The 21,859-nt window shown below is 43.8% G+C and overlaps 1 protein-coding gene across 1 annotated transcript in view; it reads right to left on the reverse strand.

The window, feature by feature from the left end:
• The window catches only part of SYCP1 (synaptonemal complex protein 1), a 360,929-nt gene that overhangs the window by 37,073 nt on the left and 301,997 nt on the right, over positions 1-21,859 (reverse strand). Inside the window, exons 23-24 of the mRNA XM_073615691.1 lie at positions 20,574-20,717; positions 11,801-11,887 (exon numbers count right to left, since the gene is read on the reverse strand). Of these exons, the coding sequence (XP_073471792.1) occupies positions 11,801-11,887; positions 20,574-20,717 (231 nt within the window). The remainder of the gene's footprint in view (positions 1-11,800; positions 11,888-20,573; positions 20,718-21,859) is intronic.

Here is a 21,859-nt window from a genome sequence, read left to right on the forward strand (position 1 = left end):
CCCTTGGCCATAGCCATTCGGGCACACCCAGAAATAAAGGGACTCCGCAGGGGGGACATGACAGAAAAGATCAGTACATACGCAGACGACACCCTTTCATACCTTGACGACTCGGAGAACTCCCTGCCTCTTACATTGGACCTAATAGAAAGGTTTGGCACATTTTCTGGCCTCAGGATAAACTGGGACAAATCTCAGATACTACCCCTCGACAGTTTCCCGCAATCTAAAGACAGAGCAATGCTGCCCCTACAGAGAGTAGATACCATCAAGTATTTAGGAGTAAGGACTACAAGGGACCCAGCTGATTATGAGTCACTCAACATAGCTCCGTTGCTTGCGATGCTTAAGCACAAGACACAGGTGTGGGCTCGCCTCCCGCTGGGAGTAATGGGACGAATAAATCTAGTCAAAATGGTCCTTTTACCTAAAATATTATACATGATTTGGCACTCGCCAATATACTTGGTGCTTAGGCATTTCAAATTAATGGAAGTCATCCTGAAACCATTTATATGGGGTAATAACGGACATAAAATCGCCTGGCAAAAACGTAAAAACCCCACAGACTTAGCGGGAATGGCCTTACCTGACCTTAATGCTTACTACATTGCAGCGCAGTTATCCCAAATCTTTCATGTGGACAAAATAGACAGAGAAAGATTCCTACACTTTCTGTGCCTCAAGTGGTCTCATCCGATACAAGACCCTCTGGTCGTGATAGTGGGGCGAGCCACTGGAGAAGACAGAAATGTTAATTGTAAATCATTGCTACACCATTACACTAAGATCTGGAACCTAGCCATGGATAGACTCCAACTGCCAGTAATAAATGAATTCACCCCCCTGTGGCATAATATAAATCTCCCAGAATTCAATTTAATACCTGACAGCGAGGTGTGGAGTTCTAGAGGGATCTTCTATATACTACATGTTACCCATAATGGCAGGTTAAAAACTTTTGAAAGACTGAAAACAGAATATGCACTACCAAATCAAATGTACTTTAGGTACCTGCAACTGCGTCATGCCTTCCACACACAGTTCCCGCAGGGGGAACCCAATTTGGTAAATAACCCACTAATGGAGGCACTGAAATGCCCTGACCCAAAAAAACTAATCTCCCAATTGTACCAAATGCTGACGCTGCCGCAGGCAACCACATTGGCTTACGCCCTGAAATCAAGGTGGGAGGGAGAAGTAGGCACACTGGCAGATGACGAATGGAGCGACGCCTTAGATACATGCAAATTAGTGTCCCCTAAACTGTCCGACCGATTGACTCAAATATTCCTGATTCACAGAGCATACCTCACGCCACTCAGGTTAGCAAAATATAAGAGCAATCAAACAACGATGTGCCCAATGTGCAACCAAACTACGGGTACTTTCTTCCATTTACTGTGGCAGTGCCCCCAAATCCAAGCGTACTGGACACAAGTGGTGCGCTTCCTCCATGACACTATGGGCTCCCCTGTAACATTGCAACCTAAACTCTGTCTTCTGGGAATCTTACCAGACCCGGAGATAAATAAATTCAAAAAGATATTTGTTCACGAAACACTTTTCTCTGCACGAAAAGTTATTGCTGGAGTTTGGATGAGACCTAACCCTCCAGAGTTTTCACATTGGATAGCGGAAGTCAACAACACATTACCTTATAAAAAACTGGTTTACCTACACAGAGGTTGCCCTCTCAAATACGATCAAATATGGGATAAATGGGCTCAGTCACCTGACACTTGCACATGAGAATATGTAAGTCACTAGGATATCCTGATGAACAGTGCCCCTCCACGCTACATATGAGGAGTTACTGTAGCGCGGACCGGCCAACTCTGTAAGATATGAATAACTAGCTTTTGTATGTATACCATGGGAAAAATGAGACATGACATGGGTTATATTACTGTACACGAATTTATTTGTACATTTTCGAGAACTGTATTGTTATTTTTGGTGTTTACTATGTACACTAAACTTTTTTTTTCTTATCACTTAATAAACTTACTTTTGATGGAAAAAAAAAAAATTTGAGGAGCTGTAGTGAGACCGAAAGGAAGGGCCACAAACTGGAAATGGCGCTGGTCTACCGCGAACCTTAGATATCTTTGGTGAGCGGGAAAAATCGGCACATGAAGATATGCATCCTTGATATCTATTGATGCCATCAATTTTCCCCCCTGCAGGGTGGAGACCACCGAACGAATTGACTGCATTCGGAAGGATCGAATGTGTAGAAACTGATTCATATCCTTTAGATCTAGGATGGGTCTGACATCTCCATTTGGATTTGGAACGGTGAAGAGATTCGAGTAGAACCCTGATCTTTTGGGTTCATTTCTGCTATCACTCCCTGGGAGGCCAGTAGTAGCGGTTCTCGCTCTACTGAATCTTTGGGAACTCTTGACCTTAGGAAACGAGCTGGTGGAAGCTCTAGGAACTCTATTTTGTAACCTAGAGATATTGAAGAGACCACCCACTTGTCTTGAACCTCTTCCCGCCAGGCTCCTGAAAACTGTAGGAGCTTTCCCCCCACTTGGTCGAGTGGGGGCGCCCCTTCACAGGGATGTTTTGGGGCTCTGCTTGGCAGGCTTTCATCCCCAAGCCATTTTCTGCCCTTGGGTGTGACCCTGGACCTTTCCTCTGAAAGTAGATTGGGAAGGCCGTCGCCACTGCTTAGAGCCTGATGTTCCAGGGGAAGGGGAAAGAGACCGTTTGAATGGTGGATGTTTACTCCTCTTAACTGGTAGGAGTGTAGATTTACCACCTGTAATTTTTTGGATAAAATTATCTAGGTCATCCCCAAATAGGCGTTCCCCTTTGAATCGGAAGCCAGCTAAATATCTTTTGCATGAAAGCTCTGGTGCCCAAATTTTAAGCCAAAGGGACCTGCACATGTGTACCAACAGGAGAGATAAACGAGATGCTTGCTGGGCAGAATCCAGAATTGCATCAATCATAAAACACAGCACCTGTGGAAGGTCTGCATAGTTCTCCACTTCCTCACTGGGAAGGAGGCCAAGCATCTGCTTAACCTGTTCCTTGAGGAATTGACACAAACCCACAGTTGCGGTAGGTTGGACTACAGCGCCAGCCATGGAGAAGGAGGCTTTTAATAAAGTTTCCAGCTTTTTATCAGGTGGATCTTCGAACACCTGAGCATTGTCCAAGGGACAGGTCAGGTTTTTATTCACACAAGAGACAGCCGCACCCACTTCTTGGTGAAGCTTTCCTCCAGAGGATAAAGCATAGAAAACCTTTTGAGGAGTAAACAGTTTATCGGGATGCCCCCAGTCCTCATACAACAATTTATCCATTAAAGAATGAATTGGAAAGGAAAAGGCAGTCTGTGGGATCCTTCTGACCCCCAGGGAAGAAACGGAGGATGTAGCAGCCTCAGCAGAGGGCATTTTAAATGTGGAACGCACTAGTCCAGTATAATACTGGACCTGCTTCTTGAGTGCCTGAGAGGAAGAAGCGCTCTCCTCTTCCTCTGAATCCTCAGACTGCTCTTGATCCCTATCTCTGGATAGGGATCTCTCCTCATTGTCAGAAGATTCATCTGAAAGAGAAAGTGCAGCAGAGGGAGGGGATCTACCCTTTTTTCTGCTATCTTTTAAGGAAGCTGGAATAAAATTCATAATTCTTCCCTCAAAACCATCCAATGTAGCCCTAAGGGAATCCTCTGTGACATACGCTGGGGCTGTAACATTAGGAGAGGCTGCACAACCTGACAGGGGCACTGACTCATCCTGTGAGGCTGGCTCCAGTCTTGCAGGGGGGATGGTAATCTGCAGGCATCTTTAGGACCCCTAGACACAGGCGGTGACTTTCTTGTGCCTTTGGTACCTCCCTCCGAGACCCTCTTACGAGGAGACATAGTCCCAAGCTACAAAGCAGAGGTAATAGTACATATGCAATCACTGTTGTGCTAAAAGTCTCACAATATACATATATGCTCAATACTGCACAACCTGATGCCGAGTAGGTGTCTTAGGTTAGCCTGGATCCGACCACTTAGGATGCTCACTGCCCACACTCTGTGTCCATCTGTTTACAGAGCTCTGAACGCTCTGGGCTTTTAAATTAGCCACCTGGCGTCTGCACACCTGCAGTGGAGGAAGTGAGCGGATTGGACACCAGCTTCACTGAGTGTGTATCTGAAAAGCACGTACGTTTGCTCCTTACTCCCTCTAGTGGTGGAAATCAGGTAAGACATGCAACTACTCATTGAAGAAAATCCATTTGTAATATAAATATATATATAGGATTAACTTCTCTTACCCGTCCCCGCCGCAGGAACTGCTGAGAACAGACAATTTCCAGCCTTCACCCATCACGGCGGGTAGCGTTGTGCCAACCTTCAGGGTTTTTTGGGTTCCTACTCCGAGAAACCTCTTACCTGAACCTGTAAAAGACTCTGCCAGAAACTTTCGTGCCACTGTTTTAACAGTACGCCAAGCCTGGTTTTCTCAGAGCCCAGTCCTCCAAAGAGAGACTTACAGGCAAAACCTCGCTTCTTCGGATGACTAGGCCCGGGTACCATACCATCTTGGGAGTCAAAATATCGGCCCGAGATATGGATCCGGTCAGCATAGCCCTTTAAGCCCTCGCAGGGACCAAACAGGAGCTTTCTTCACAGCACCTGTTTTACGTGACCAACCACCTTAGACACTGGTGAAAAAACTGAGGTCCTCCCCGTATGGGAGGGGTTATATAGGGGAGGAATTCTCCTTAATTGGGGTTAACCAGTGTCCAATCACCGATGGTGCCTATCTAACCCACTATGTAATGAGTACTCTGTGTCCCATGATGTATGCTCAAGAAATATATATTCGCTGTTTTTCACGGAAGAGGTCTATAGATCTATTGTGGACCAAAGCAATTTGTATGCTGGTCAATTCATCACCGCTAATCCCCATTTGACCCTTGCCAGAGAATGGAAACCTATTACGGTTTCCAAATTTAAGACCTTTCTGGGCCTATACCTCCTCATTGGCATAACTAAAAAGAGTGAGTTGCGGTCATATTGGTCCACTTACCCAATTCACCATATGCCTGTGTTCTCTGCCTCCATGGCCAGGGCACGATATGAGCAGATCTCGCGGTTCATGTACATCAATGAGAAATTAACTGTGTCGTCCTTGGGGTGACCCTAGATACGATCGGCTCTACAAAATTCGGCCCCTCGTAAACCACTTCAACCAACAGTTTGCAGCCTTGTTTACTCCCCATCAAGTTGTCTGCATTGAGGAGTCCCTGATTAAGTTTTCTGGCTGCTTGTCTATCAAACAGTATCTTCCCAGCAAGCGTGCCAGATATGGGGTCAAGGTGTATAAGCTCTGTGACAGGGCCACAGGCTATACATATAGTTTTATGGCTTACGAGGGAAGAGATAGTCACGTAGAGCCAGAGAACTGCCCAGACTACATACGGAGCGCTGGTAAGATTGTATGGGACTTGGTGTCACCCTTATTCGGAAAGGGGTACCACTTGTATGTGGACAATACACGAGTGTGCCACTTTTAGTCACTTGTTTGTTTATGGAATTGGCGCATGTGGCACCGTGCAATATAATCTCCCGGGGCTTACCCCAGTGGCTTGTAGATTCCTGTCTTAGGCTGGGGGAGAAGTGTAATAATTTGCTCACTGTGAAGTGGAGGGATAATTGGAATGTTTTTGCTCTGTCCTCCCTTCACGCAGACACGACGGTCCAAATTCATACGGTGACTGGTGTTGTGAAGAAACCCCTCTGTGTCCACGAATATAACCTTAATATGGGAGGGGTGGACCTCAACTACCAGTTGTTGGCGCCATACCTAGTTGTCCGTAAGGCTGGTACAAAAAAGTGTCTGTATACTTATTTCAATTGGCTCTGCTAAATGCTTATGTGCTATACAAAGCTTCAGGACGAACTGGATCCTTCCTTAAATTCCAGGTAGGAATCATCACAGCCTTAAATTCCAGGAAGAGATCATCACTTCTGTTTCCAGACAGTGCTGTGGCCCAATCCAAATGCAGTAAGCTGGCTGCATGAGAGGCTTTTTCCGTATGTCCTCCCTGGTACCCCCTACCCAACGAGCCCTCAAAAGAAAAGGTCGTGCCTTTAGAAAGCATGGATATAGGCGTGACACACGCTATTATTGTCCCTCCTGTCCTGACCATCCTGGTCTTTGCATTGGTGAATGTTTTGAACGCTACCACACACTAGTGGAGTATTAGCGTAGGGTACAGCACCGCACAGACTAGGACACACTTTCACAGGGTCTCCAAAGATGCCATCGCATTTTGAGAGACCCGAACCTGGAACCGAACCGATTCAACCATTACAACCACTACAACCGTTAGAGTTACAAATAAGGTAAAAAAAAAAATATATATATATGAAATTAAAAAAAAACAAAAATAGTTGTTAATAGTTTTATTGTTCTCTCTCTATCGTTCTGCTCTTTTTTACTATATTCTACAATGCAATGTTTTATTGTTACTATGTTTTATCATGTTTGCTTTTCAGGTATGTAATTCTTTTATATTTTACTGTTTATTGTGTTTTATTGTTAACCATTTTTTTGTTTTCAGGTTCGCCATTTAGCTGCAGCACTGATTTATCTTGACAGCAACAGTGTTTGCTCCCACAATACGTAAATCAGCGACTCCAGCGCTGTAGAAGGCGATTTCACCATCACAGTTAACAAAAAAAAAGAGCATATATGCCGAAGCATGGCATATATTTTTTAGGCACAGAGTGCGTTAAAAAATGTTTTATTTTTACTATGTTTTATTGTATTTGCTTTGCAGGTATGGTATGTCTTAAGCCTCGTACACACAATCGGATTATTGGCCAATAAAACCGTGGACTTTTGTCTGAAGGGCGTTGGCCCAAACGTGTCTTGCATACACACGGCACACAATTGTTGGCCAACAATCATGGACGTAGTGATGTACTACCTGGTTTTTCAGCTATTTAGTGCCACCCTTTGGGCTCCTTCTGCTAATTTCGCGTAAGTAGAAGTTTGGTGAGTGTTGATTTGCGCTTTTTATTTAGGGCTTTTCAGTTCATTTCTGTGCCAGACATGTTGTGGAATCGTAGAAGATAACATGTTATTTATTATTGGCCTTGGAGTTATTGCTTTGATCTTATTTTTTTGGTTGAATAATGATTTGATATATTTTCTATATTTTTGGATGCATAGAATGCACTTTTTAATTAAGTTCTATTGGCAGATAGCATGTCTAATTTTATTTGTTTTCTTTTTTTAATGCACAATAAAAAAATTGTATAGAATAATACTTGGCTATGTGTTTTACTTCAAATGACAGTTTGGAAGTAGGCAGTTACTTTTAAAAAATACAATGTAAAATAACAAGGGACACCAACATAGTTGTATCTTTGATCTTAAAAACTATGGGATAATGATGTTGTGGTAACTTGCCCAAATGAAAAAAAAAAAAAAAAGAAAAAGCATCATAATATTATTGTTGATATCACTAGAAAAAAAAAAGCCTTTGAAAATTCGTTTGCAATAACTCCATCAGTATCACCAGCAAAGCAGCTTCATTATTATCCCATTAAAGAAGAGAATGGGCGCTGCATTTCGAGATTTCATAATTTGCCACGTCACAAATGTTAATTCTCCATTACGACAGCTTTTGGCTCGTCCTTGCATGTTTGTTTGTACTTTGGACTTTTGTACACATGCTCGGAAAATCTGACAACAATCATTTGTCCGCGGAAAATTTTAAAACCTGCTATCCAACATTTGTCCGCGGAAAATCCGACAATTGTTCGATGGAGCATACACACGGTTGGATTTTCCACCAACAGCCTGTCATCACACATTTCCTTTCGGAAAATCCGATCGTGTGTACGAGGCTTAACTGTTATGCCCCGTACACACGGTCAGATTTTCCGACGGAAAATGTGTGATAGGACCTTGTTGTCGGAAATTCCGACCGTGTGTAGGCTCCATCACACATTTTCCATCGGATTTTCCGACACACAAAGTTTGAGAGCAGGATATAAAATTTTCCGACAACAAAATCCGTTTTCGGAAATTCCGATCGTGTGTACACAAATCCGACGGACAAAGTGCCACGCATGCTCAGAATAAATAAAGAGATGAAAGTTATTGGCCACTGCCCCGTTTATAGTCCCGACGTACGTGTTTTACGTCACCGCGTTTAGAACGATCGGATTTTCCGACAATTTTGTGTGACCGTGTGTATGCAAGACAAGTTTGAGCCAACATCCGTCGGAAAAAATCCTAGGATTTTGTTGTCGGAATGTCCAAACAAAGTCCGACCGTGTGTACAGGGCATTATAGTTTAATGTGACTTTGTTTTATTGTTAACCATCATTTGCTTAGCAGGTACACCATTAAGCTGCAGCACTGATTTATTTAACTTAACAGCAACAGCGTTTGCTCCCATGATACGTAAATCAGCTACTCCAGGGATGTAGGAGGTGATTTCACCACAGTTAAAAAAAAAAAATGGTGCATGTATGCCCATTTTTAGAAGTGGGTGGATGAAGGGCGGTATTCTAATGGTGGGCATACCCACCGATCAATCTCTTTTTTTCATGCAGCCCACAAGCTTGCATGAAAAAAGAACATTACAATGTATGCCCAACAAGGACCAGCAACAAACTGGTATGTTGGTTGGACTTTTGAGTGGTTATACCAGAATGATGCCTGCAGGTTTAGGCATTATCTTTCTTTTCAGCCAGCGGTTGGCTTTCATGTAAAAGCAATCCTGGCTAATTAGCCTCTAGACTGCTTTTACAAGCAGTGGGAGGGAACCTCCCCCCCCCACCGTCTTCAATGGTTTTCTCAGGCTCTCCTGTCCCAACAGGGAACCCGAGAATGCAGCCGGTGGTTCCGCCAGCTGACCATAGAGCTAATCAGAGACAAGAACGGCTCCAATCATCTCTATGGCCTAAGAAACCGGAAGGTACGAGCATTTCATGACTTACGTTTCGCCGGATATAAACAGCGCCATTGGGAAATTGGCAAAGCATTTTATCACACTGATCTTGGTGTGGTCAGATGCTTTGAGGGCAGAGGAGAGATCTAGGGTCTATTAGACCTCAATTTTTTCAAAAGAGAGTACCTGTCAATACCTATTGTTATCATAGGGGATATTTACATTCCCTGAGATAACAATAAAAATGATTACAAAAAAAAAAAAAATGAAAGGAACAGTTAAAAAAAAAAAAGCAAAATAAATAATAATAACAAAAAAAGCACCCCTGTCCCCCCGTGCTCATGTGCAAAGGCGAACGCAAGCGTCGGTCTGGTGTCAGATACAAACAGCAATTGCACCATGCATGTGAGGTATCACCGAGAAGGTCAGATCGAGGGCAGTAATTTTAACAGTAGAACTCCTCTGTAGATCTAAAATGCTAAACTGTAAAGACTTTTAAAAATGTATGTAGTTTGTCGCCGCTGCATGTTTGAGCACAATTTTAAAGCATGTCCTTTTCGGTAAACAAAAAGTGTCAGAAAGGGCTTTGTCTTCAAGTGGTTAGAAGAATGGGTGATGTGTGGCATAAGCTTCTAAATGTTGTGCATAAAATGCCAGGACAGTTCGAAACCCCCCCAAATGACCCCTTTTTGGAAAGTAGACACCCCACAAAGTTGTCACTAAGTGATATATTGTTCAAACAAATATTGTGTGATAAAAAAATGCAACACCCACCATTTTAACCTGAAAGGCCTTTGTTTTAAAATATATATAATGTTTGGGGTTCAAAGTAATTTTATTGCAAAAAAAATAATATTTTTTCAAAAAGTGTCAGAAAGGGCTTTGTCTTCAAGTAATTAGAAGAGTGGGTGATGAGTGACATGAGCTTATAAATGTTGTGCAGAACATGCCAGGACAGTTCAACCCCCCCAAAATGACTCCTTTTTGGAAAGTGGACACCCCAAGCTATTTGCTGATAGGCATGTTGAGTCCATGGAATATTTTAGATTTTGCCACAAGTTTCAGGAAAATTACAATTTTTTGCACAAAGTTGTCACTAAATGATATATTGTTCAAACAAGGCATGGTTATATGTGGAATTACACCCCAAAATACATTCTGCTGCTTCTCCTGAGTATGGAGACACCACATGGAGCCTAGCTGCGTATAGGACCCCAAAAACCATGCACCGCCTTCAGACTTTCTAAAGGCGTAAAATTGTGATTTTACTCCTCACTACCTATCACAGTTACGAAGGACCTGAAATGTCCAGATAGCACAAAACCCCCCCAAATGACCCCATTTTGGAATGTAGACACCCCAACGTATTTGCTAAGAGGCATGGTGAGCATTTTGCAGATTGCATTTATTTTTGAAAATGAAGAAAGAAAAGAAAAACATTTTGTTTTTATCTTTTTTCAAATTTCAAAACTTTGTGACAAAAAGCGAGATCTGCAAAATACTCAACATGCCTCTCGGCAAATAGCTTGGGGTGTCTACTTTCCAAAATGGGGTCATTTGGGGGGGGGGGTTTGTATTATCTGGGCATTTCACGGCCTCCGAAATTGTGATAGGTAGTGAGTAAAGGGAAATCACCATTTTACGCCCTTAGAAAGCCTGAGGGCGGTGATTGGTTTTCGGGGTCCTGTACATGGCTAGGCTCCCAAAAAGTCTCACACATGTGGTATCCCCGTCTTCAGGAGAAGCAGCCTAATGCATTTTGGGGTGTAATTTCACATATGCCCATGGCATGTTTGAGCAATAGCTCATTTAGTGACAACATGACAAAAACATGTCATTTTCCCGCAACTTGTGGCAAAATATTAAATATTCCATGGACTCAACATGCCTCTCATCAAATAGCTTGGGGTGTCTACTTTCCAAAATGGGGTCATTTGTGTGTGTGTGTGTGTGTGTGTGTGTGTGTGTGGGGGGGGTGCTATCTTGGAATTTTATGGCCTTCAAAACTGTGATAGGTAGTGAGGAGTGTAATCAAAAATTTACACCCTTAGAAATCCTGGAGGCGGTGCTTGGTTTTCGGGGTCCTGTACGCAGCTAGGCTCCCAAAACGTCTCACACATGAGGTATCCCCATACTCAGGAGAAGCAGCAGAATGTATTTTGGGGTGTAAATCCACATATAATCATGGCAGGTGTGAGCAATATATCATTTAGTGACAACTTTGTGTAATTTTTTTTTGTCATTTTTCAATCACTTGTGACAAAAAATAAAATTTTCAATGGGCTCAACATGCCTCTCAGCAATTTTCTTGGGGTGTCTACTTTCCACAATGGGGTCATTTGGGGGTGGGGGGGGGGGGTTGTACTACCCTGCCATTTTAGCACCTCAGGAAATGAGATAGGCAGTCATAAACTAAAAGCTGCGTAAATTCCAGAAAATGTACCCTAGTTTGTAGACGCTATAACTTTTGCGCAAACCAATAAATATACACTTATTGACATTTTTTTTTTACCAAAGACACGTGGCTGAATACATTTTGGCCTAAATGTATGACTAAAGTTGGGTTTATTAATTTTTTTTAAAACAAAAAGTAGAAAATATTTTTTTTTCCCCCAAATTTTTGGTCTTTTTCCGTTTATATCGCAAAAAATAAAAATCGCAGAGGCAATCAAATACCATCAAAAGAAAGCTCTTTTTGTGGGAAAAAAGGATGCAAATTTTGTTTAGGTACAGCATTGCATGACCGCACAATTACCAGTTAAAGGAGTGCAGTGCCAAATTGTAAAAAGTGCTATGGTCATTGAGCAGCCAAATCCTCCGGGGCTGAAGTAGTTATAATATCAACTGAACAAGATTGACAATACAAGTGTACCTTTCTTGGAGTTGCTGTATAGGGGCATGGGGTGCCATATGATGCCACATGTAAACTTTTGAAAATGCCGTCATTTTTATATAATCCCTATAATAACATGATAGACAAAAGGGGTTTAATACAACAATTATATATTTACCATTTTGACACTTGCATTAAAAACCTTTGCATCTATTCATTTTAAAGCTAAATTATGGTTCTATGATAATTCTTCTACCTCTGGAGCAGTATTCACAGCGCTTCAAATTTTGTTATGATACAGCCTTATTCCAAAATGGATTAAATTCATTAGTTTCCTCAAAATTCTACAAACAATACCCCATAATAACAACGTGAAAGAAGTTTGTTTGAAATCTTTGCAAATTTATTAAAAATAAAATACAAAACAAATCACATATACATAAGATTTCACAGCTTTTGCCATAACACTCAACATTGTGCGCAGGTGCATCCTGTTACCACGAATCATCCTTGAGCCTGGGTTCACACTCGTACGACAAACACTCCGACATTGGGAGCTCATGTCGTATGACGTGTGAAAATCAATGTTTCCCTATGGGAGCCATCTTAACTGGTTCGACACAAGTCGGTCCGACTTTGAAAATGCTCCCTGCACTACTTTGGTCCGACACTGATCCTACTTCAGCCCATTGAATATCACCAAAGTCATATTAAAGTTGGATCGCCGTCTTGACTGATCCGACTGTGGCATGCGACTTGTACTCTGATGATCTTGAAGGGGAACTCCATGCCAAATTTCTTTTAAAAACCGGCATGGGTTCCCTCTCCAAGAACATACCAGGCCCTTCGATCTGGTATGGATTTTAAGGGGAAACCCCACGCCCCAAAATTCATACCATACCCTTATCCGAGCACACAGCCCGGCAGGTCAGGAAAGGGGGTGGGGACGAGTGAGCGCCCCCCCCACCTGAACTGTACCAGGCCACATGCCCTCAACATGGGGGGGGTGCTTTGGGGCAGGGGCCCTGCGCCCCCCTTACCCCAAGGCACCTTGTCCCCATGTTGATGAGGACAAGGGCCCCTTCCCGACAACCCTGGCCATTGGTTGTCTGGGTCTGCGGGCTTATTGGAATCTGGAAGCTCCCTTTAACAAGGGGGGCCCTCAGATTCTGCCCCCCCACCCTATGTGAATGAGTATGGGGTAGATTGTACCCCTACCCATTCTCCTAAAAAAAAATGTCAAACATAAAACACATTACACAGGTTTTGAAAGTAATTTATTAAGGCAGCTCCGTCGTCTCTTCCGATTTCTTCTCCCCTCTCCGGCTCTTCTGCCTCCTCCACTGACGTCTTCTCCCCTCTCCGCTGATTTCTTCTAGCCCTCTCCGGTTCTTCTCCCTCTGTCCGGGTCTTCTTTTTCGCTCTTTTGCTGGGTCTTCTCCCTCTCTTCTTCTTCCGATGTTGATTCAACGCTCTCTCCCACTTTAATGCTGGGTGCGCCACTACTTATATTGGCATGGGGCGGAGTCACCGGAGGCCCGTCCCTTATGACGTCACCGCCTCTTCTCCGCTCATTTCTTCTAGCCCTCTCCGGTTCTTCTCCCTCTGTCCCTCTACGCTGTCTGGGTCTTCTCCGCTATCTTTTCGCTCTTTTGCTGGGTCTTCTCCCTCTGTTGTTCTTCCGATGTTGACGCTCTTTCCCGCTCTAATGCTGGCTGCGCCACTACTTATATTGGCATGGGGTGGGGTCACCGAAGCTCCGTCCCTTATGACGTCACCGACTCATCATGCTCTGGGTGACCCCGCCCCATGCCAATATAAGTAGTGGCACACCGCACACCCAGCATTAGAGTGGGAGAGAGCGGCAAGTCAACATCAGACGATGAACAGAGGCAGAACACAGCGGAGAAGACTCAGCAAAAGAGGGAGAAGATAGCGGAGAAGACAGCAGACAGAAGGAGAAGAACCAGAGAGGGCTAGAAGACATCAGCGGAGAGCGGAGAAGACCCAGAGAGGGGAGAAGAACCGGCAGATGCAGAAGACGTCAGTGGAGGAGGCAGATCAGCCGGAGAGGGTAGAAGAGATCGGAAGAGACGACGGAGCTGCCTTAATAAATTACTTTAAAAACCTGTGTAATGTGGTTTATTTATGACATTTTTTTTTAGTTGAATGGGTAGGGGTACAATGTACCCCATACTCATTCACATAGGGTGGGGGGCCAGAATCTGGGGGCCCCCTTCTTAAAGGGGGCTTCCAGATTCCGATAAGCCCCCCACTCGCAGATCCTGACAGCCAACGTCCAGGGTTGTCGAGAAGAGGCCCTTGTCCTCATCAACATGATGACAAGGTGCTTTGGGGTGGGGGGGCACAGGGCCCCCCTGCCCCAAAGCACCCACCCCCCATGTTGAGGGCATGCGGCCTGGTACGGTTCAGGAGGGGGGGCACGCACTCGTCCCCACCCCCTTTCCTGACCTGTCGGGCTGTGTGCTCGGATAAGGGTCTGGTATGGATTTTGGGGGGCCCCAACGCCTTTTTTTTGCGTGGGGGTTCCTCTGAAAATCCATACCAGACGAAGGGCCTGGTATGCTCTTGGAGGGGGAACCCGTGCCGGTTTTTTTTTTTTTTACATTGTGCGTGGAGTTCCCCCTAAAGATTCATACCAGACACAGTGCCTGGTATTGTCGGGGATCAAAGTCGGATCCTTATTCATTGAATTCGGATGCATGTCGAACTTAAAGTTGCAAGGCAAAGTCGCATCCAAAGTGGTATGACTGTCATGTGTCGTACCAGTGTGAACCCGGCCTGAGATGTTCCTACAACTTGATTAAAGTCCACCTGTAGTAAATTATGCTGATTGGACTCGATGTGGAAAGGTACACACCTGCCTATATAAGGTCTCACAGTTAACAGTGCATGCCAGAGCACAAACCAAGCCATGAAGTCCAAGAAATTGTCTGAGACAGGATTGTATCGAGGCACAGATCTGGTAAAGGGTACAGAAAAATGTCTGCAGCAGGTCCCAATGAGCATAATCCGTAAATGGAAGTTTGGAACCACCTTCCTAGAGCAGGCTGACCGGCCAAACTGAGCGATAGGGGGGAGAACGGCCTTAGTCAGGGAGGTGATCAAGAACCTGATGGTCACTCTGACAGAGCTCCAGCCTTTATCTGTGGAGAGAGGAGAACCTTCCAGAAGTACAACCATCTCTGCAGCTCCCCACCAATCAGGCCTGTATGGTAGAGTCGCCAGAAGGAAGCCACTCCTCAGTAAAAGGTACATGACAGCCCACCTGGAGTTTGCCAAAAGGCACCTGAAAGACTCTCAGACCATGAGAAAAAGAAAATTCTTTGGTCCTATGAAACAAAGATTGAACTCTTTGGCCTGAATGGCTAGCATCATGTTTGAAGGAAACCAGGCACCGCTCATCACCTGGCCAATACCATCCCTATAGTGAAGCATGGTGGTGGCAGCATCATATTGTGGGGATGTTTTTCAGTGGCAGGAACTGAGATACTAGTCAGAGTCGAGAGAAAGATGAATGCAGCAATGGACAGAGACATCCTTGATGAAAACCTATTCCAGAGTGCTCTGGACCTCAGACTGGGGCGAAGGTTCATCTTCCAACAGGACAACGACCCTAAGCACACAGCCAAGATAACAAAGGAGTGGCTATGGGACAACTCTGTAAATGTCCTTCAGTTGCCCAGCCAGAGCCCAAACTTTAACCCGATTAAACATGTCAGGAGAGATCTGAAAATGGCTGTGCACCGATGCTCCCCATCCAACCTGATGACACTTGAGAGGTCCTGCAAAGAAGAATGGGAGAATGGGAGAAACTGCCCAAAAATAGGTGTGCCAAGCTTGTAGCATCATACTCAAAAAGCCTTGAGGTGTAATTTGAGACAAAGGTGCTTCAACAAAGTATTGAGCAAAAGCTGTGAATACTTATGTACATGTGATTTTTTGTTTTTTATTTGTAATAAATTTGCAAAGATTTTATCCAAACTTCTTCTACATTGTCATTATGGGGTATTGTTTGTAGAATTTTGAGGAAAATAATGTAATCCATTTTGGAATAAGGTTGTAACATACCAAATGTAGAAAAAGTGAAGCGCTGTGAATACTTTCAGGATGCACTGTAGGGTATGGCAGGCAGGGCATGTGCCACTCAAAGACAGTGGCAGCAAGGAAGGTTTATAACCCCTGTCAGATTTTTCTTTCGCGTGTCCCATTGCAGAGATTTCTCTTCACTTCCTGGCCATAGCCGAACAGGAAGTGAGATTAAGGGACTTCCTTGGAGACACCCAGGTCACAAGATTTCCCCTCTATTACTTTTCTGGGGACAACCCAAAATTTGGGGATTTTCTTTTACTTTCAATGATAATGGTAAACAGGACAAATAGAGAGGGTGAATCTCTTTAATAGAGGCACAGAAAGCAATACAAACAGAAAGGTGGTCTAATCCCTCTCCACTCTATCCAAAACAAAAAAAAAGTTTTGCTTTTACTTATACTTTAAGTTGTGTCCCATTCAGGCCTTCCATCAGCATGGACATGCAGTGACAGATAGCCCAGTCGATCTTTGCTGTCACATAGAAACAAAGAGCTAGGGCAAGGAAACTCACACTAATCACTTCCTTTAATGGGCTCTGATTGGTCTGAATGTGGCACATCTTAACTAAAAAGGCAAACCTCCTTTCTGGAACTGGGGCACCAATTGGCTAAACTGTCACTGCAATCAGTCACAGGTCGACGCTGATGGAGGTCTGAATGGGTTCAGAATCATTCTATTATGGTACAAAAATATATGCCATGCTGTATCTTTTTTTCTGCACTACATCATTCTGTATACTATGCTTTTCCACACTGCCTAATTCTGTATGCCATGTTGTAGTTCCCTATTCTGCACCTTATTTTGTGTGTGTTCCAGAACTGGGGTGTCAGGTGTTTGGGCAGGGACAGAATTTCAGCACTTGGCATAGGCGGTATGCCATAGATTGTTCCCTGCTCTGGGTGCATAGTGATACCTAATATATATCATGTAGTGAGCATTTATGTGTGTATGTATGTCTTAATGCCTGTATATATGTGTTGTGACGGGAACACTATTTGTCATTGTAAAAATGTGGTAAGTGACACTTGGTGAGTTTTGTGAAAAGCCTGATAACCTGCTATCTCAGGACAGGAAGCCCAGTGAAAAAGTCTAATTAGAAACAGATGGGTTTTCCCAAAAATAAGAAGTCTGCACACAGTCAGGGCTCTGATGGAGACAGTTGCTGCTTAGAAAGTACACACTGGGAGCATGCACATGCCTAACTGGAATACACGGACAAGCACCTAGTGTACGTTGAGGTTAATGGAAATGAAAAGCAGAGGCAGGGGGGGGGGGGGGGGTCATTCCTGATCAGTGCAGCCAGTGGGGGAAATTACTGTAACCGATCTTCTGTGTGACCCAGCTGCTGAAAGGAGAGCCACACAGAAGATCGGTTCCAGTAATTTACCAGACACATTGATCATCTCCTCTGTCCACATGCGATTCCGCCAGCCCCCGGGCTTTCGCCGTGTGCCGCCTGCCATGCAATGTCTCCCCCCCCCCACTGAGCTGCCAGCTTCCGTCTGCTCCCGCCGGCTGCTAAGGGGCACAGGGGATCTACAGGTAGAAAATGGTACCGATCACTCACTGAGTTCATTAATAACTGAAGCATAGTAAACTGTTTACTATGTCTCCATTTGTAAATGAACAGGAAACCTCAGAGAGCTTCATATTTATTCATTTCCATTGCAGCTGAGGCTGCAGAGAAATGAATTGGGAAATTTATGTCCCAAAAGTGAGATATCAGGAGCATATGCTGACAGCTTCCCTCTGCTCCTGTCGAATGCTGCAGAGAACAGTAGATATACGGGTGGAAAGCTAGTGCAGGGCTGCTTATAAGGGGTAGCACCAGTCCTCCAACACGGGGCCCAGGCAGCAGGGGAATTGGATGTGGGCAAGAGGATGGGGAGGCAATTAGAGGAACTGATCCCGAGCATCTCCTCCTGCAGCAGCTAAAACCTGTCTTCTCCTTCTCTCCCTCCAATCAACTTTGAGCTGCTGCAGGGAGAGACACACAGTGAATCGGTTCCTGCAATTGCCCCCACCTCTGCCTCACCGATCACCTTCCCTGTCCAGGATTCGATTCCCCCTGTGATGTGAAGCAGTAAATATATCAAACTTACCAGCCCCTTTCTTTCCTTAATGAGCACAGTGAGTGATTGGTACTGATCACTCACTGTGTTAATTCATAACTGATACATAGTAGAATGTGTTTACTATGCTTCAGTTTGTAAATGAACAGGAAGAGTGCTTCCTATTCATTCATCTCCAGTGCAATTGAGGCTGCAGACAAAGGGATTGGGGAATTTATGTCCCCAGTCTCTTTCTCTGTCCCAAAAGTGAGATATCTGGGGTTTCCTTAGACCCAAGCCTCTTCCTTTCCTTAATGAGCACAGTGAGTGATTGGTACTGATCACTCACTGTGTTCATTCATAACTGATGCATAGTAGACTGTTTACTATGCTTCCATTTGTAAATGAACAGGAAAAAAAATGTAAAAAATGACTACAGGGGAAAAGAGGGTCAATGTATACAGGGGGCAGTGTGTTGAGAGGGTAGGACAGTGTGTACAGGGGGCGAATATAATTTGGGATAATTCCCTGGTTGTGTTTATTTGTTGTTTCTAATCAGACTAAAAAGCCATACCCAATATGTAGCATCATTTAGCCACACACACTTTCTGCTGCAGAGCAGGTCACTGTCTCTCTGATAGGGGCCCCAGTGCATTACTTTGCCCAGGGACCCATGATGCAAGATGGTACTGACCGGAGGTGAGGCTTCATTCAATCCTCACCTCCATGGCAGATTAGAAGGGGTGCCGCCAGAACAAAAAAAACACCCCAGCGGGGCAGGCCTTTAGTAAGCCAGCTATGACTGTAGAATGAGGTGATTTCGAGCCTCACCTCCACGGACGATTATGAGGGGCACTGCCAGGAAGCAAGAAGAGCGCACAAAGGACCTTATTAAAGACCTGCTTCTTGACTCCGTTTTTCTTTCCTGGTAGTGCTCCTCTCCTAACAAGCTATGGAAGTGAGGCTTGAAATCACCTAATTTAAACCTCACCTACATGGTGATTGTGTAGGCCAAATGTCAGCCCCCATTGCCTCACCCATACATGGTGCCGGCCTAACATCAAGATATATTTCCCCCCAGATGGAGAACTTCTCTCTCATGTGGGGGTGGGGCACCAAACTATGTTTTTGCCCTGGGTGAAAGAATGTCTAGCTTCGCCACTGCAGAGGAAGATCATTTAAACTGACCTGGGAGACTAAATTAAATACATCTCAATCTGAGTGTAAGCAGACTTATGCCTTGTACACACGGTCGGACTTGCCAACGTGATAACCTCCGTCGGCATTTCCGACAGAAAGATTTAGAACATGTTCTCTATCTAAGTCCGTCGGAAATGCCGACAGAAAAAGTCCGATGAGGCATACACACGGTCGGAATATCCGACCAAAAGCTCCCATCTAACTTTTTCTGTCGTAAATTCTGACCGTGTGTACGCAGCATAAGGCTCTGTCTGGTGACTGAAATAGCCAGTACGGCAGAGAGTTTGGAACTGGAGCAATTTGGTCTTTCTGAGGAATACAAACAGAGCTGTGCAACAAATAGCCAGAAGGCTGTAAAATATGTACTCTGTGTTGTGCTGGAATATCCTGTGCATGGAAAGACCAGCTATTATCTGCCTTCCATAATGAATAAAAGTGGTCTGGAAGCCTTAAAATGCACCTTGGCAAGAGTCCTTAAAAGCTCCCCATTTGAATTTGATCCTTACAGTGTGTATGCTGGTGGGGGACCCAACTTTACTACTATAAAAAAAAACAGCTGACAAGCATTTCTATGTGATAGTTTAAAGGCAGTAACATTACAGGGGAGATCTGTGAATTGTAGTTCACTGATCTCCCACCACTGTCCATCCTAAACCCCTTTCCAGTGGTGCCGGGCTCCAGTAGGGGTGAAGGGACAAAGGAGAGGAGGGGATGACACTTGTTGGCAAAAAAATGTTTACTTGGAATGAATTGCTTGGAAACAAGAGAGAGGACTTCTCTTAGTCAGGCCAAATGATCTTTTCCATAAGCATTTACATAAGTGTACTATACATTTTATATACAGTAAATTTGTATTATGGATATGTGAACAAATAATGATAAATAATGTGTGTTCCAAATAATGACTTTTTACAATCCTTAGAGGGCAAATAAAGTTCCTCTAAAAAATAAGCAAAAAAAAATTATTTTAAATAGCCTAATATTCTGATTAAAACTCAGTTGAAGTAGTAGTCAACTCTATTTGCAGCGCATGCATTCTGAAGGAACGGCGTACCCAGGCCGTTCCTTCAGAGCTCTGTGATGCAGCTGTGACTCCTGTGCGCATGCGCAGGAGTGACATCATTGCAGCTCGGCCATCCAAGTGGCCACAGCCTGTGAACCCAGGAGGAAGACAGGGTGAAGATGGAATCCTCTGCAGTGGTGATAGCACACTGCTGGAGGGCTTTGTTTCAAGGTAAGTCTTTCATAATGTGCTAGTATGCAATGAATATTAGCACATTATGCCTTTACCAGGGAGAGCTTTTTTTTCTGTTCAACCTTTACTACTGCTTTAATAAAGAAAGCCTTTCTGTGGATATTTTTTTCTTAAATGTACCAATAATTTCTAAGAACTAACAAATAAAAGTGATAAGATATATATATTTTTTAATTTGAATTAAATATTTTACCAGAATATCTGCATTGTCAGAGCTATCAGAATGGAATTCAAAATCGACGGAAACTTTTCTTTTCTTCTTTGCTGGATCTTGAAGACATTCACTAAAACGGTCAGGTAAATTGGCAAACTTTGGTGGGGTCTTCACAGAATATGTCTGAAAAGCCAATATATTCAATTAAATATGTATACATATGATATAATGGTCAAAAACAAAGTATGTTGTACAGTGGGGATGGAAAGTATTCAGGCCCCCTTAAATTTTTCATTCTTTGTTATATTGCAGCCATTTGCTAAAATCATTTAGCCCGGGTTCACACCTATGCGAATTAGAGGTGCGTTTCCGCACCTCTAATTCGCATAGCAGGAGAATGTGACTGGCTCCCTATGGAGCCGGTTCACATATCTCCGGGGCGGCTGCGGTGCGCACTGCACAAAAACGCTGTGCGTCTTTGGCTGCGTTTCAGGGCCGAATTCAGGCATAGAATCGGCCCTGATTCGTCCCTGAAACGGTGAACAGGGACGCACAGCGCTCCTGTGCGGTGCGCAGCGTATTATGGTGTGAACCCGGGCTTAAGTTAATTTTTTTTCCTCATGAATGTACACACACCCCATATTGACAGAAAAACACAGAATTGTTGACATTTTTGCAGATTTATTCAAAAAGAAAAACTGAAATATCACATGGTCCTAAGTATTCAGACCCCTTGCTCAGTATTTAGTAGAAGCACCCTTTTGATCTAATACCATAGCCATGAGTCTTTTTGGGAAAGATGCAACAAGTTTTTCACACCTGGATTTGGGGATCCTTTGCCATTCCTCCTTGCAGATCCTCTCCAGTTCTGTCAGGTTGGATGGTAAACGTTGGTGGACAGCCATTTTTAGGTCTCTCCAGAGATGCTCAATTGGGTTTAAGTCAGGGCTCTGGCTGGGCCATTCAAGAACAGTCAGGGAGTTGTTGTGAAGCCACTCCTTCATTATTTTTAGGGATGCACCGAATGGGTTTTTTGTGGTCGAAACCGATACCGAAAATAAATCTTCCTTGATCCCAAAAACCGAAACAGCACAGAAACCGAAATAGGCTTTTTTTTTATCTATTACCCAAAAAAATTATTGGATATACAAAATTGTGTTACATTTGTATTCGTTATATTATTTATATTCAACTTAATCATTAATTTTATGAAGAAAAGAATACTACAATCCAGTAATGTTCAAAAGTACTTTAATAAAAAGTAACCCACATAAAATTGGACAGTGGACACAGAAGATAAAAATAAAATAAAATAAGACTGCAGT

Source organism: Aquarana catesbeiana, linkage group LG02, assembly GCF_042186555.1.
Source record: "Aquarana catesbeiana isolate 2022-GZ linkage group LG02, ASM4218655v1, whole genome shotgun sequence".
NCBI classification, from domain to species: domain Eukaryota; kingdom Metazoa; phylum Chordata; class Amphibia; order Anura; family Ranidae; genus Aquarana; species Aquarana catesbeiana.